Raw genomic sequence first — 15,734 nt, 5'->3', positions numbered from 1 at the left:
CTGCTTCGCTGGAACTGCTGCCTCAGCCACGGGTCTGGGCAAGCAGCATGATGCCCTGAGGTTGCAGACATCCCTGCACGTATGGAGCTGCTGTGCTTCAGAGAGCCAGCACGAGCAATGTCACCTCGTCAGAGGAACGAGACAGAGATCGAAAACAATTCTGAGCAGGCCACATCCTGGCTCTTGTAGTTCTGACCCACAAGTATGAGGCTGTAAGGAAGCAACACCCGGAAGAGTCACCAGGGGAACATTTTCAGCAGCCACCGCTTGGTCACCCAGTCAGCAGGCACTGACCACGGGACAGAGGGGTGACAGTCCAGTGGCAGCTTGAAATGCATCGCATGACTCCTGCTAGGCTAAAATTCCAGGTGGAACACAACTGGAGCAACCAGACCAAGTCAGCACCCTCCATCTTCCAGATTTGCAGGCACCAGCAGCAAATCAACAGAGGCAGACCTCCATGTCCTGTTAGTGTCTGTTTCTTGGGATATGACCAGCTTTCCTAGGGTGGAGACCACAACATTCACAGGCAGTGTTTGGGTACCAGAACACCCATTCCCAGACTCAGACCAAAAAAAAAAAGCTGCAAGTGACAGGGTATATTCTCGTATTCACAATATCTGCTTGTTTAAGCAAAGTTTGAGGACTATTCCCAGGCAAGAAAGATAAGCTGGAGGTCTCTGTCCCCATATGACTGTCACGCAGAGGATGCTCTGACACACAATGGGGAAAAATGTCCTCGTCACAGTGAACTTAGAAAAAGGATATTCTAAGATTCACACTTCAGCAGGGATGGAGGAGTGTCAGGCTCAGCATAATGAACAGCGAGGTATAATTAAGTCAGGTTTATGGTTTTATAGCAGCTTCAAAACCAATAGGTTTTTCGTAGCCACGGGGCTACTAAATCTGAATGCCTTTGGGAACAGGAGCCACCCTTTTTCTTTCCTGAGGTCATGCATTAGAGAAGCCTGTCACTGCCAGAGGAGGCATTGCAAGGGAAAACTACAGCATCCTTACACAATGTGACTTCTTCTTGGTGACCCTCGTTTAATCTCTGCAAGGTATCTCTTTCCAAGAGTACAAAGCAGAGCAGGTGATGGGCAGAGATGTTTGAGCTGATACCATGCTCGCCAAGGCAGCATGTGAAGCAAAGGAGTAAGAGTCAAAGACCATTTTAAAACCACGTTTTGATCTCCGGCCCCTCAAATCCTTTTGGAGAACTTTCCCCATCAATAAGCATCAAAGTTTGGGGTTTTCTCCATTCAGATAACCCTACCAAGGGGAAAGATGGATGAGGAGCTTTAAGATAGAATGAAAGTCTATACTCTTCCCAGTTGCCATTTTAGAGACGCTACCCAGGAATACTCTGACCAGTCTGGGCTGACCTGAACTCAGTCTTTTCTGTGGCATGGAACAAGAGGATCCACTCTCCTCATGCTTCTCTCTTTTGATGGAATCTCAGGTAAACTACAAGCTAGGCCAGCTGGAGGGTGAATGTCTACCAAACTGAAGAAGCAGGAAGGAGCCCAAATGTCTACCTCAGAGCTCCCCCTCCGGGAAACAGCGTTTCCTCAAAAAAATAGGTAGAGGACTTGGAGGGCTAAGAGGAGAAGAGGAAGGAAGAAAAGGAACCTTTTCCCTGAAAAGCCAAAAGAGGAGAAAAGGGCTCCCTGCTATGCCCAGGGGAGATGGAGATTCCTTATGAGGTCAGGGGAATCAGGAGAAGGAACGACCATGCGGGCTGCATGCTGCCGATCTCCACCGGTCCTTCAGCCAAGCTACAGCAGTGAACATTGCAGGGAAGGGGAAAAGCAGCAGAGCAGGTATCATGCTCAGGGGATGACGAAGGACAGTGGGGATGTGTAAGCATCCTACCCACCTGAAGAAAAATTTGGCACCTCGCCTCCCTGAGTTCTCCCCCAGGACAGAGACTGAGCAGAAAAGGGGGAGTGGCAGGGGGAAAGGAGGAAGGGTTTTGAGGGGAAAGAAACAGTCAGGAACAAGTTAAGCAAAGTTGATGTATTTTGAGAAAGCGACTGCTTAGGAGAGACACTGGGAAGGTGTCTTGCCAAGGGGCCAGGGAGTGGGACCACATGGGTTTACAGGACATGCCCAGGACAAACCAGCAAGGCATCTTAATCAGGAGAATGACAAGCGTTGCTGTTAAGCAAATACCCTGGGAAAGGCAAGGTAACCCATCAGTGCCAAGGGTGCTGGAGGCGTTGAGTTCCCAAGATCAAGAGCTGCTAGCTGTACTGATGCTGTTTCAGAGGATCAGAGCCCTTCAAATCCTACACACTTACACCAACTAGCAGCCTGTTTGCTCCCTCCCTCACCCAGAAGCATGCCTGCGTTGTATGCCCCCCCTCCCCCAGCTCTCCTCTAGAGACATAAAACTGCATCTTCACATTATCTACAAAACAGTATTTAAAGCCAAAACACACACACACAAACACATAGTTACACACACATACACAAACACATTTTCTTGTCTACCAAATATCAGCTACAGTGCCATTCTTAAAGAGGAGGTGTCAGTCCTTATACAAATGGACATCTACAGAAATTATATATAACTTTTTAAAATTAAAAAAAAAGCTCTCAACAATTCCTTAACATCTGTGGCAGCATGCGTCACTGTAAATGCTAAAGCCAGCTGGTTTCCCTAGTAGTCTCTGCATACCTTGTTCATTGTCACTTGTTTTGAGGGACTCTTCAGACCAACTTCTATTGCTTTTGGCCTCTGACCTTTTCTTGGTGTGCCTTTCTTCTGTGAAGTCTTTGACCTTTGCAGTGGCCTCTGGCTGAACACACTCAGCTAAATCTTTCCTGCTTTGCCGGCCCAACTTGCCGGACGGGGATCTCTCTGGTGACACCTGCTGCTCCCATAGTTCCCTAAGATGCTGCAGGTGACGCTGCTTTTTGGGATGGAGCCCTGTTAATTCAATGCACACCTTCAGGTTGGTCACCTCATTACAATTGGGCTCTTCTAAGTGGTTAGAGGAATTGTTTGTCATTTCCCTCTCAGGCCAGTCATCTAATGGAAAAATAACTAAAAATTAATCAAAAAGCCCCCTCAACTTAAAACAAAAGCTACATTTCACTTTCGGGGCATATAGTCTCAGCTTTACCACCACACTATGCATTTTAAAGGTTTGCTTATTAAGGGTTACATGCACTACAGTAACTTGCACTGCTGTGGCTACAGTGTCCAACGACTAGTGCTTTACCCTTATATGCCAAGATTTTTATATATACACATATATATACATACATATATATACATATATATAATTTTAAGTGAAATGACAGTGCTCACATTAGTAACTATCAAGTTCAAAAATGGAAACACATTAAGCCAAAGGGACATTCCTTTCACAAGACATTCCTTCAGAGAGACCAAAGCAAAATGCTGTCTTACCTTTGGAGTTCTTTTTCTTTTTTGCTTTTGATAAAAGTTCATCCTGCAGTTCATCCACAAAGTTTTCATTTTGGCTGCCATCATTTTGCAGTCTCTCACCAGAGTGTTTACGCTTCCTGTCCAGACGTGGACATGGATGTTGGCCAATATCTTCTGTTGGCTGGTCTTCCGCTTTTGCATATATAGAATGCCTCTCTAGTTTCCCTAGTAGTCTCTGCATACCTTGTTCATTGTCACTTGTTTTGAGGGACTCTTCAGACCAACTTCTATTGCTTTTGGCCTCTGACCTTTTCTTGGTGTGCCTTTCTTCTGTGAAGTCTTTGACCTTTGCAGTGGCCTCTGGCTGAACACACTCAGCTAAATCTTTCCTGCTTTGCCGGCCCAACTTGCCGGACGGGGATCTCTCTGGTGACACCTGCTGCTCCCATAGTTCCCTAAGATGCTGCAGGTGACGCTGCTTTTTGGGATGGAGCCCTGTTAATTCAATGCACACCTTCAGGTTGGTCACCTCATTACAATTGGGCTCTTCTAAGTGGTTAGAGGAATTGTTTGTCATTTCCCTCTCAGGCCAGTCATCTAATGGAAAAATAACTAAAAATTAATCAAAAAGCCCCCTCAACTTAAAACAAAAGCTACATTTCACTTTCGGGGCATATAGTCTCAGCTTTACCACCACACTATGCATTTTAAAGGTTTGCTTATTAAGGGTTACATGCACTACAGTAACTTGCACTGCTGTGGCTACAGTGTCCAACGACTAGTGCTTTACCCTTATATGCCAAGATTTTTATATATACACATATATATACATACATATATATACATATATATAATTTTAAGTGAAATGACAGTGCTCACATTAGTAACTATCAAGTTCAAAAATGGAAACACATTAAGCCAAAGGGACATTCCTTTCACAAGACATTCCTTCAGAGAGACCAAAGCAAAATGCTGTCTTACCTTTGGAGTTCTTTTTCTTTTTTGCTTTTGATAAAAGTTCATCCTGCAGTTCATCCACAAAGTTTTCATTTTGGCTGCCATCATTTTGCAGTCTCTCACCAGAGTGTTTACGCTTCCTGTCCAGACGTGGACATGGATGTTGGCCAATATCTTCTGTTGGCTGGTCTTCCGCTTTTGCATATATAGAATGCCTCTCTAAATAACATTCCTCATTTGAGAGATCTTTTTCCTCTGGAGTTTCAAGAAAGTGACCTTGGTTGTTTTCTGTACTAGGAAAGTTACCTAAAAATAGAAAAAAGCCAACACCGCAAGACTTAATAAATACAGAACAATTAATTGTGAGAAAGCTATGCTCTCTGATCTCTTCAATGTTATCTCCATCATGACTTACGGCTCATGGGGCATGCAAATAAACACAAAATGGCATTTCAGAACAAGCCTCCTCTGGTCAGCCTGAAGCAGCAGTTTTCTCAACAGTTAAGCACAAAATCCCCAAAAGCACGATACTTTGTGTTAGTTTGACATCAATTTAAGAAGTACAATATTCGCAATACCCGGTATCCATAGAAACATCACAATACGCTTTTTAAAATAAAGAAACATATTTAGACAGCGAAAGCACAGACCCTTTTCGGAAAGCAACCTCACCCCCAAAATTGCGATAAGAAATAATCCAAGCTCCACTTTCCAATTACTTGTTTTTTAAAAAATACCTTCTGATGATAATAAAGTATTGGTCTTTTGCTAATTCCTATCCTTCTCTAACTTCTCAGTTAGTCTTGACTTAAAAGCATTAGTCTCTTCTTCTGGAGATATAAATGGGATACAGAGCACACAGACACGTACATGGGAATACCACTAAGAATAGCTGTGATATTTTGCAAAAAGCACTACTTGTATCCAAGGTTATAAAAAGGCTTCCCCACTTTGAGTAGCCAGCCAGTCACATGGTCTTTGTCCCCTCCTTTTAAAAAAAAAGACCTCACTTTTTTCAGAGTGTATTTCCAGCAGCAGCAAGCGGGTGAGCCTTGAAAAGCTCCCTAGAAACCAGTCTGACAAATTAGCCACAAAAACACCCACGTTGCCATGCTTGCCCTAACTTCAGCTTCCCCTCTCCAACAGTGTTCCCCCAAATTTAGAGAAAGCTTAAGCAATTTTAAAATTACTTTTTTTAAGTGACTTCAAATGACAGTCATCATCTTGAATAGGTGTTTTTTCTTGGGTCTCACCAAACTAGACACATCATGGTTAGGCAGACATGCAGTATAGACTGCAACATGGTTAATCAGCTTCCCATTTATAATTCTCACAATTTGGTTTTCCCGTGTTTTAGCCCTCCTAGCTGACCAATATACTCTGTCTGCCACTGTTCAACAAATTGCCTGCATGCTCTGTCCTACTTCCCCACAGCTCACTGTCCCTTTTCCTCGTCCACCTGCTTGCCCTCCCTCCTTCTCCCTCTTCCCTTGCTGCAAACACATCTGCGTGTTTCCTACCCAGACTGCTGACAGCTCTGTTTACCCTCCCTCCCCCTGATTTTCCCAATCCTTTCTCAGCCTCCTCCCTCATACAGCTTGGCCTTCAACTTCTGTTCTTCCCTCTTGCCAGTGCAGGTGCTGTCCCCGCAACTCCCCTCTCCTCTCCCATCGCCCCTGAGACCCATCACACCAGCAACACCCAACATGCCAGCATCCAGGCTCTTGCAACCCCTAGATGCAGCCCATCCACATCCTGTCTTATCTTGGGAGCACCTCGCTGCAGCTCTGCAGCTCGGGCTTCACAACCATCCTTGAAATCCCTGTTGTCAGCAGTTGAAGGACTGGGGGGAGGGGGAACAGGACAGGAAACTTCTCCAATGATATTTTTCTTCACCACAACTTGGAAACGGCTACAGGTAGCACCTAGGGCTCTGGAGATGCTTGCAAGCACCAGAATACAACCCAGCATCATTTTTACGCTGCGTGGGAAGCTGCCTACTGAGTTGCTATATAAAACAGCAGAAGATATTTGGCCAAGAAATATCAAAACAAAAGTTGACTTTTTCCAGGCAAGCAGGACGCTCAGGCCATTCTGCTGTTTGGCAATGCTCCTCTCCGCAAGGCCGTCTGGCCAACACCTGCTCCCTTCAAGACTTTAAAAAGCAGTTTGTCACACTTCTTTTGGCCAGCAATGCTCACATGTTCCAGAAAACAGGTACTCAGCTTACAACAACTGTGCCTCTAATCACCAGCACCCCCCCAAACCAGAATGAATCTGGCAACACCCTGCACTTGCACATCTGGCATGAAGATGCTGCCCAACAGCTGTACCCTATAACCACACTAACAGCCCCAGCAGTCCTGTTCCACACAGTACAAAAGATGCTGGACCAGCCACATTTTAATTATCACTTTAGAAATGCCTCTATCAGATTTCACTTTAGATTTTTAATGCAATCGGCTATTTTTCCCCCTTACATAAGGCAACATTATACTTATATGCTCAGTTTCCTCAAACAGATCAGGTAAGGGCACACTCTGCCATGCTCCCACTGTTTATAGCCTTCATGTGTCCAGACATCCTAGCAACTACACAACACAGCTCACACCGAGAGTTGCTAGATCAGGACAGCTTCCCTGCTCATTGCAGTGTCTGGCCTGAGAAAAGGCAGGCACATCCTGACCAATTCCCGGAGAAGCTTTCGCAGGGTCAGAGGAAGTAGCAGGCTGTAGGGAGGGAGCAGGGGGGGGTTGATGGTCTTAATCTTTGGGGCTTGCAGGAAACAGCGAGCTAATTCCAGCCTGCCACCACCGAAAGCAACCCGCTGCAGATTAATTCCTTCTCTATCTGCAAGAGGACTTGGCACAGGGATGCCAACAATAAAAAGGAGGGGAGAAACGTTTGCTGTAGCCTCGCTAACAACTTGTCACTTCGGGGCTCCGTGTGCCACAGAGAACAGCACACACCTACTGAAGTTCATGCAAAGAGACCTCACTGCCAGGGCCTCTGTGACACCTTTGCCTCCGCCCTCTGGTCACATGCAAGGGGGACCCCTCAGGTGACCTGTGCTACCTCTACGTGGCCGCCAAGCCAGAAATTCCTCTCAAGAACTGCCTGTCGTGCATGAGTCTGAAATCCGTCCCGCTAGTCGTGGTTAAGACCATTAGAGAAGCGCCAACCCCACACGTTAATCCGGGTTGCACAATCATCCTGCATCAACACAGGAGGACAGTGACTGGCGAAGACGGGGAGCTGCGTCCTCACCGATCTGCTCCCCCGCTGACACTTCCCGCTTCTCACCGTGAAAGAACAAAGGTCAGCAGCTGTTTGGGACACAGCAAAACCCGAAGGCTGTCAGGATCTCTACGCAGCTTGCACAGACACGTTGCATGCCCAGAGGTTTTTCCCCTTGGTGCAGCAGCAACCGCCTCATGGAGCACAGGCTCTATTAATGTTTTACCACCGGATTCCACTCTGTCCTCAAACTGTTTTGCAAGCAATGCGGATCAGACGCGATGTCTCCCCAAATTAAGATATAAATGTCAACATGAAGCACAGCAACATAAGCATATCTTGCATGTCCAACAAAGACAAGGAGAATTTGTTTGCTTTTGTTCCCCCCCTGCCACGTATCTGCAACATCCTTTTCTATGCCCAAGGAAGAAAACAGTAAAATACTTGGAGTTTTCATATCACCATTATTCAAACAGTGACGAGGTAACCAGAAACACAGGATAAATGCTGAGTTCTCATAGCAACACACCTCTATGAGTAAGATTAAACTCCTAAATATGTTCCTTCTTCGGGCCTCCAACATTTGCCTGCCTCACACCAGCTGTGAGAACCAGCACCAACAACTCAAACCATTTCTCACTGTCCCACCCAACTGGAAACAAGGAAGAATTAAGAAGATGCTTCTTCCCATATGGTTTCTGCCTGAAGCAGTATCTCCCCTTAGTGCACAGGCTACAACCTCATGAGAAACAGTTGCACGCACACACAAACACAGTACTCAAAAAAACTTCCCTTCATTTTTCCATCTTCCTGTTGCTGTCAGCTGTTTGAGACCAGGCCCTCCCATATGATGCAAACAAGGAAACATATCTTGGTGTTTAAAGCTGCAATTCTTTTGTTCAAATAATATGGCAGCTAAAAACAGCCTAACAGCCTTTCCTCTTCCCTGGAGCAACCTCTAGTTGCGCTCACTTATGCAAGGCACCCTTTACTCATCCAAGGATGGTAATGACTATCCAAATGCTACAACACAGTATTCAGCATGGAGATCGCAAGAGTAACAAATTCCCTAAGTCACCTTCAGCATCCAATTGGGAATATCCCATAGGAGAGTGGGAACCCAGTTGAATTCATTTTTCCCTCCCAGAACCTCTGCTTGGGAGCTTTTCATATTTGTTTTCTTCTGCCCAAGCCTACAACACTGCACAAACAAGAAACCACCTTTTTTCTTTTTTTTTGTTGTTGTTTTGTTTTGTTTGTACTATGTCCCATGGCAGGAAGGTAATAACTGACCAGGGCAAAGGACATGTTTACTGTCTCCATCGTTCATTTGTTCAGGTACACACACAGCCCAGTGAGAAAAGAAAAGCAAGGGATTACCATGCAATGGGACACTGGCACCCTGCTCCAACTCTAAACATCAGCTCTAAGGGCTTTGGGACATTACACTACTTACTTGCACACACAGAAACTGCTTCAACTTAAGAACTTAATGCCTTAAGATTAGGCTTTTAACATATCAGGTTTTATTTTTCCCAGCTAAGGCTGAAACAGGCAGTGTCTTCCTCCTTGAAAATTAGGTAAATGGGTAAAATTGCACTGCCTGATCAAGAAATTCAGAGTTTGTAGAATTTATTCAATCTTTCACATTCGGATATGATTTCCAATACCATCAGAAGAGCTTTGTTATGAGCCAACATGCGATCATCACATGCCCGTATTGATGTGCGTGTCCATGCCAATAGCTTAAATCACTTGATCTCTGAACAATCCTATGACTCATGACACATGCATCCCATAATTTATCATGTTTGTGCTATGGAAGTGCACTGGAGCAGCATCGCCTCAGCAACATTTACAAGTCACCTTGGCAACAAAGCAGCTTCGTGGCTGCTCTCAGAATACCTGGCAAAACCTAAAGGAGATGAGAAACAACTAAAGCACTTCTACTTTACTCCTTGGGTTTAACAGCCCTTTAATTAGCTAACACAGCTCCGTCCCTTAAAAAAAAAAAAAAAAAAAGGCAGAAAACAAAAAACCTGCCTTTTTTACCCTTCTCCAGAAGGCACAATGAAGCTTAAGAAGACTCGGTACTGCAAAGCCACGCACCACCAAGTCAGAGCTTAAGGAATCAAATATCGTGCCTTTGTTTGCTTCTGAAAAAGTCTGTACCCGTGCCATAAAGCTCGGAAAATTAGCAAGTCCCAGGGCACTCTAAAAAAAAAAAAAAGGAGTTTCCATCCCCTCAGATGCCCCTGTAAGCGTAACCTGTGTTATTTAGCCTTTTGCTGTTGTCGCACTGTTAGAAGAGCTGAGAGGGCGCGCAGCTGCTGAGGCCCCCATCCGCTCCTGTGCTGCACACCCGGCACGGCTGCACAGGGCTGCACTGAGCCAGCACCAGGGCAGCCAGCTCTGAGCCAGTCACAGTCTTGGTTGTGATTTTCCTCTTCCCTGCCAACACAAGGCAGGTGAAGTGCTCGTGGTGGGGGTCTCGCCTAACAGCTCCTAAATAGCCGGCTGCTCGCACACGGGAAGGTGCTGCTTTGCTTTTAGCCAGCGCTGGGTGAACGCCACGTAAAACGAGGTGGAAACATCTTTTCAGCAGCAAGATTGCTTGCAGGAGGCAGAAAGGAAAACGGAAGAGGCTGCAAACCGTCAGCTAGTTCCCGTTTTGAGAGCTTTAAAGCCAAAGGCACCAACAGCATGGTTAGAAATTGGAGGGAAAGGGAAGGCAAGAGAGAAGGAGCCTGGGGTGTCGCTGGGCACAACCGGAGGGGAAGAGCAGGCAGAGCACATAGCCCTTCGTGCCTGTCACTCAGAGATGCATCAAGACTGCTGGTGGCTCAGGCCCCACCAGAGCCCAAGCCACTACACGCAAAAGCATTCAAGAAGTGTGAAACGCAGCTTCCTGATTTATCAGCTACTATCCTAAGGTGCAAGAGGTGAACCACCACGATAAAATTAGCGAGACCTGAACCTGTACCACTAAGTACTTGCTATTGTACAGGCAAGCATACAGAAGAGGAGTTCCCCCAGCAGAATAGATCTGCACTTTTAGGAGTTCAGACACTCGGCCCAACTCTGAAATAGCCTGTTAAGTCAGAGCTAATTAGAAGATGAGAGCAACAAACTAACATAAGACTTAACACACTTTCCCTGTTTCCAACAGTCATTTAATAGTCTCAAACACATTTTAGCCAGCAGATTCAAGTGCCAGAGACCTCACTAAATTAGTTATTTAAGGACACGCTGTATCATCAGCCTTTTGCGGAGATGGGAGGGGTGGATGTTTTAGCAAACAACAATACTCTAACACTCTTCCTCCCTACAGACCCCCGAAACAGCATGCCCCACGCCCTGAGCAGACTTTCCTTCCCCTGTGCTCATCCCTGACCACACAGACCACCGTCCCCCTCTGCACTTCTGAACCTATCTTGCCCTACAGCCAGAACAGAACAAGTTGGCAGGAGCCCACTGCTTCTGCTTTTTATGCTTTCCAGCACATCCAGAGTAGGATTTAACAGAGGGTATCACCAGGGCACCCTGAGGCCTCTGAGGAAGCAAGGGGGGGCTGCAGTCTGCCAACCCCTCAGCTTTAGCATGGGAACTGCAAAGACAGCAGTGCCTTCCTCTCCACAGCCATCTCTATGTAGCCTGGAAAAGGGAAAACCCACTCAGCTTCCAGGGGCTCAGCCTTCCTTTTCCCCGCCCTAGTACCTCCTCCACTTCCACAATTAAAACTTTCCCTTGCTATTTTGACAGGCCACTTTTTGTTGAGGCTGTTATTTCAGTGACAGCAATACCACACTAACTTGATTTAGGTGAGTAACCGAGCAAGTACGATTGACCAGCATGCTCTCTGCCAAAAGCATTAACCAAAGACCAGAACAATAATTCAAAGTTATTAAATTGGCTGAATGAAATTTTCTGCTAGCCCTCCTCGTGTATCTCCACCTACAAAAGAGCACACTTAACGACCAAGTTACACAGCACACACGCACGATGCAGTCTGCAGGATGTTTCCTCTTGTTTTGCAATACTTTCAGCATAGATTTTTTTTTCAGAGTTGTTAAAAACAAAGGAGCAGCAGAGTAGCAGCAGAAGGAACTGATCCGTTCTGCAATTATATAGGTAAAAGGAAAAAGATTTGGGAACTGATGGAAGCCAGGCACTTACCAAGAGTTTAAATTTTAGAAAAAGAGAAAAAAAAAATAATAAAATTGTTGTATATAATTGGAAGGAATTATTTATTTTTACGTTTATATTGCTTTTAGGGCAGGGTTGCTGGCACACATTTTCCATAGTCCTCTGCTATCTTGCCACAGCCTAGAAGGAGCAGCTAGCCCCACGGGACATTTCGTAGCCCCCATGCCTGCCCTCGAGGACCTGCATCTGCCAGGCACATATACCTCCCTTCGGCCACTTTAGCAAGAAGTCACCCGGCAAAGAAGCAGACTCAGAGCTTGGAGTTCTACAACCAGCTTCTATGAGTAAGTCAGCCTGGCAGATCACATCCTTCCCTACTCTTCACCAGCCTTCAGTCCTCCATTCTAGCTGCAATATTGGCATTTGCCAGTGCTACAGCACTTTCAGGAAGCTGAACCCCTTTTTGGTTCTCACTCTTACCCCCACTTCTTTTCTGCATTTAAAACACCTTAAGCCTTTGCTTTAAGTGGCTGATGTGATACCCCATCAATTAAACACACAACCTCCTTAAGACAGGAACTCTGGTGACAGTTAACCATCTCCTGAAAAGCAGGTACCACTGTAACTTGCAGACCCCAAAACAACACCAGGTGTGGCAGCTCCATAGCTGCAGAGGCTGAGGTCAGTGACTTTAACTAGCAACATCATGAAAACACAAAGATTACACTACCCTCTCAGCTTTGCAGCAAACTACCGTGGCGCAGAGACATGTATGCACTTCAGAAAGCCATCAAAATTCGCTTACATCTGTCATTGTCATTTTGGTCAGCAATGGCATCTTCCAGAGAGACAGACTTTGGCTTCTTTTCACTGTTTCCTTTCAAGTTTTCCCAGTCTGCCTGGCTGAATCTGCAGACCTCTGAGTCTTTGGTAGCTGTTTGGCCTTCTCTCTCTTTCATCTCCAACTCTGAGAAGCGCATCATTGCACGCTAGAAAGAGAATTGATATAAAAAAAAAAAAAAAAAGTCTTGCGATAAAAGCTACTTCATTTACCTTACCTTATATGAAAGCATTTCCAAAGTAAAATCAGCTCAAAACCAAGGTTTCAGATAGATAGCTAGGGTAGGAGTTTAACACACCTGGCTTGTAAAACAGTGTTCTAGCATCTATATGTAAATAGCCACACTATTTTTTCATATATAAGTATATATATATATACACAAAGATATATATAAATGTATACTGTATATAAAACAAAAACATTCCATTTTGGAGGTAAAAAGATACACAAACAAAAAGAAAAAAAACAAACAACAACACAAAACTGTACAATGAATAAAGACGACTATGGCCCACAAACTTCCCTTTGTGTATTTGGAAATGAAATTTAACTCAAAGGTTTATGTAAGAGTCTAGTAATAAAAATTTGAAGAACTGACCTCACAGTAAGCAGCAGGTAGACATAAAATACTGTCCTCTTGTAATCCTTCCATCTATGTAATTAAAATGGGCACTCAATGGATCATTTAGATAATTTCATCCATTTTTATAAGCATAAACCAATTCTTTTCTTAACAATGCAAAAACAATTTGGCTTAACTCATCCCTTCATTAAAAGTAAAATACCTTAAGGATATTCCTATACAGTATCTGTCTGTCATCCCTCAGCAGCAACCTCAGCACCGCTCCTACTCTTCCCCAGGCATTTGCCTGGCGCACAGGTTGCCTGAGACCCGCTCACACACGGCTGCGACTCCTCTCCATCAAACAGCACGCCTGGCATACTAATCACAACTTCTGGGTACGCTTTGCTAGCTGGCACTACAGGCCAGCTGAGAAATTACAGCCAGCACCAGCGCCAAGGTAACATGCATGCCTGTCCAACTCCCCTCCATAATTGCACAAACATTTCATACGTACATTAACATTTATACATCAGATCTTAGTCAAAGCCCTTTTAAGCGTACTAGTGAGTACACACATATAAGCTATACATACTATTCTTTACATTGCCTTGCTCTCGTTAACAAACTTACTCTGCTATTCAAAACCCTTTGTGGCGAGTATGCCCCAACAAAAAAATTTCTGATTTCCCCACCTGCGTTGCTTCTCTCTCAACTTTTAATACTTGACTGTGACTTGCAACAGAGAAGTAACGACAAAAAAGCGCGGCGGTCGTTGGACCGCGCGGACTCACCTGCAAGGCCCGCTGCTCCCGGCTGAGCTGGCTGGAGTCCGCGTACAGTTCGGTCGTCACACACTTGAATCGGTCACCTACGTAACCGGCAGAGTTTGCAATCCTCTTGGCCAACTTAGAGGGCTTGGGTTTCAGTATTTTGCCGTCAACTGATTCTGCTTCCTCGGCTCCGTCTTTGGTATAGGGCTGGCTGGCATCGATGCTGGGCGGTGCGGTCCCCATGCAGAACGGCTTCGCGTCCTCCTGCACCTTGCCAAAAACCAGAGCCGGAGCATCGCTCTCGTGAGCACTTTCCAAGAAAGCAGGTGAAGGCTGGACTGTCACTCTCTCTTTAGGCTGGTTCACAGATAAATCTTCTTTCCTTAAGCCAAAAACTGATGAACTCTGAGCTTGCTTGAAATTATAGGTTTCATGAAGATCATTACTTCTTCCAAACTCCTCTCTCATTACAATAAAATCTCTGTGCTGCGACGCCTGCTCTACCTTGTGCTTTGTGGGGTCATTAGCCTGATTACTGCTTTCTGCAGCAAAGCTGGATTTAGTTACATTTGCTTCGCTCTTAGCCTCTTGTTCATCTCGCAGAAGATCCGGGAAGATGTGCTTGTCACTTTTGCCCGAGTTTTTACTGGAGCCAGAGTTCTGGTGCAATTTCACGCTCTTGTCGCTGGGTACTTCAAAATGCATCTTCCCACTGCTCTCCAGGAGCTCCGGCAACCGGCCCCGCAGAGCCGGATCCTCGTAGCGGACCCTCTCGTGAGACCGTGACCTCCTCTCAACCTTCTCTTCCTTACTGATCTCCAAAGCTGAATGCTGTAGCAGCATGGGGTGCATCATCCCCATCCCCAGCGTGTCCTGGTAGGCCATGAACTCCCCCCGCCCCGCCGGCAGGCTGTAGGGGAGGCCGGGTTTGGGAGCCAAGTGGCCAGGGTAGAGGCTGCCATTGGGCAGCAAGACAGGGTGTGGATACACGTGTCCTTTCCCGTGAAGGGAGAGAGGGCTGATGGCTATTCCCTCCGGCATCGGGTATGGGAGGTAACTCCTGGGGTAGGGCAGTGGTGGGGAGCGAAATGCCTCGTTGGGTGGCAGGAAGATGGGGCTGGAGGCCAGGGCAGTCTCGCTCGCCTTGAAGTTAGCTTCCTGGCCACAGGATTTGGCCACCTTATTGCTGTGCTTCACAGGGGTGGCGACAGGCTGCCCAACGTGCTGTATGACTGAGGCAGTGCTCTCCGCAGAGCTCCTGGCTGTCTTGGTGCAATCCACGTTGGCGTTGGGCGCCGGCGACGCTGACGCTGGCCGCCCCCCTGCCGACACCGTCCCCGAAACGCTGCTGACAACAGCCTCTGTGCCACCCATCCTGGGGCAGGAGGAGCTGCGCTGCTGTGGGATCACCCAGTCCAGCGCCTTGTTTTTCAGCTGGACATTCTTCCCATTTTCCTCGCCGGGGCTGGGACCGGGAACGATCCATGAGGAGGGTGCCGTGCTGATAATTTCAGGCCTGTAGATGGGGCAGCCGTTCCCAGGAGAAATGGTTTCTTTCTGAATGATGTCGCTGCTGGGCAAGTGTGTCCCCCCTCCTGCCCTGCCGTGCACCAGCACCGTCGGTGTAATTTTCTTACCATGCTCCAACTTGCCGGCAGTTTCCGCATCGACGACTTTTGCTGACAAGTCCAGTGGTTTGTCGGTGGCATCTTTGGTCGGGGTCTGCTTTTCCAGGAGCGGGGGGGACCTGCTGTCTTTCCGATCGTGACCAGCTTTCCGTGTGTGGGGGGCGGCCGGTAGGGGTGCCTCCCCAGCATC

The 15,734-nt window shown here is 46.5% G+C and overlaps 1 protein-coding gene across 2 annotated transcripts in view; it reads right to left on the bottom strand.

Moving 5' to 3' along the window:
- BCOR (BCL6 corepressor) overlaps positions 1-15,734 on the bottom strand; it is a 40,761-nt gene that overhangs the window by 20,064 nt on the left and 4,963 nt on the right. The window contains exons 4-9 of one of the 2 annotated variants that reach the window (XM_009997330.1): positions 13,938-15,734; positions 13,180-13,233; positions 12,542-12,729; positions 12,073-12,075; positions 4,382-4,650; positions 3,644-3,997 (exon numbers count right to left, since the gene is read on the bottom strand). The exon at positions 13,938-15,734 is cut by the window's right edge and continues 4 nt beyond it. In XM_009997330.1, the coding sequence (XP_009995632.1) occupies positions 3,644-3,997; positions 4,382-4,650; positions 12,073-12,075; positions 12,542-12,729; positions 13,180-13,233; positions 13,938-15,734 (2,665 nt within the window). Of the gene's footprint in view, positions 1-3,643; positions 3,998-4,381; positions 4,664-12,072; positions 12,076-12,541; positions 12,730-13,179; positions 13,234-13,937 lie in introns of both variants that reach the window. The other variant, XM_009997322.1, reaches the window with a different exon arrangement.

Source organism: Chaetura pelagica, unplaced genomic scaffold, assembly GCF_000747805.2.
Source record: "Chaetura pelagica isolate M959 unplaced genomic scaffold, ChaPel_1.0 scaffold750, whole genome shotgun sequence".
Lineage (NCBI taxonomy): Eukaryota > Metazoa > Chordata > Aves > Apodiformes > Apodidae > Chaetura > Chaetura pelagica.
Note: the sequence above shows the minus strand (reverse complement) of the source record. Positions and strands in the feature narration are given on the sequence as shown.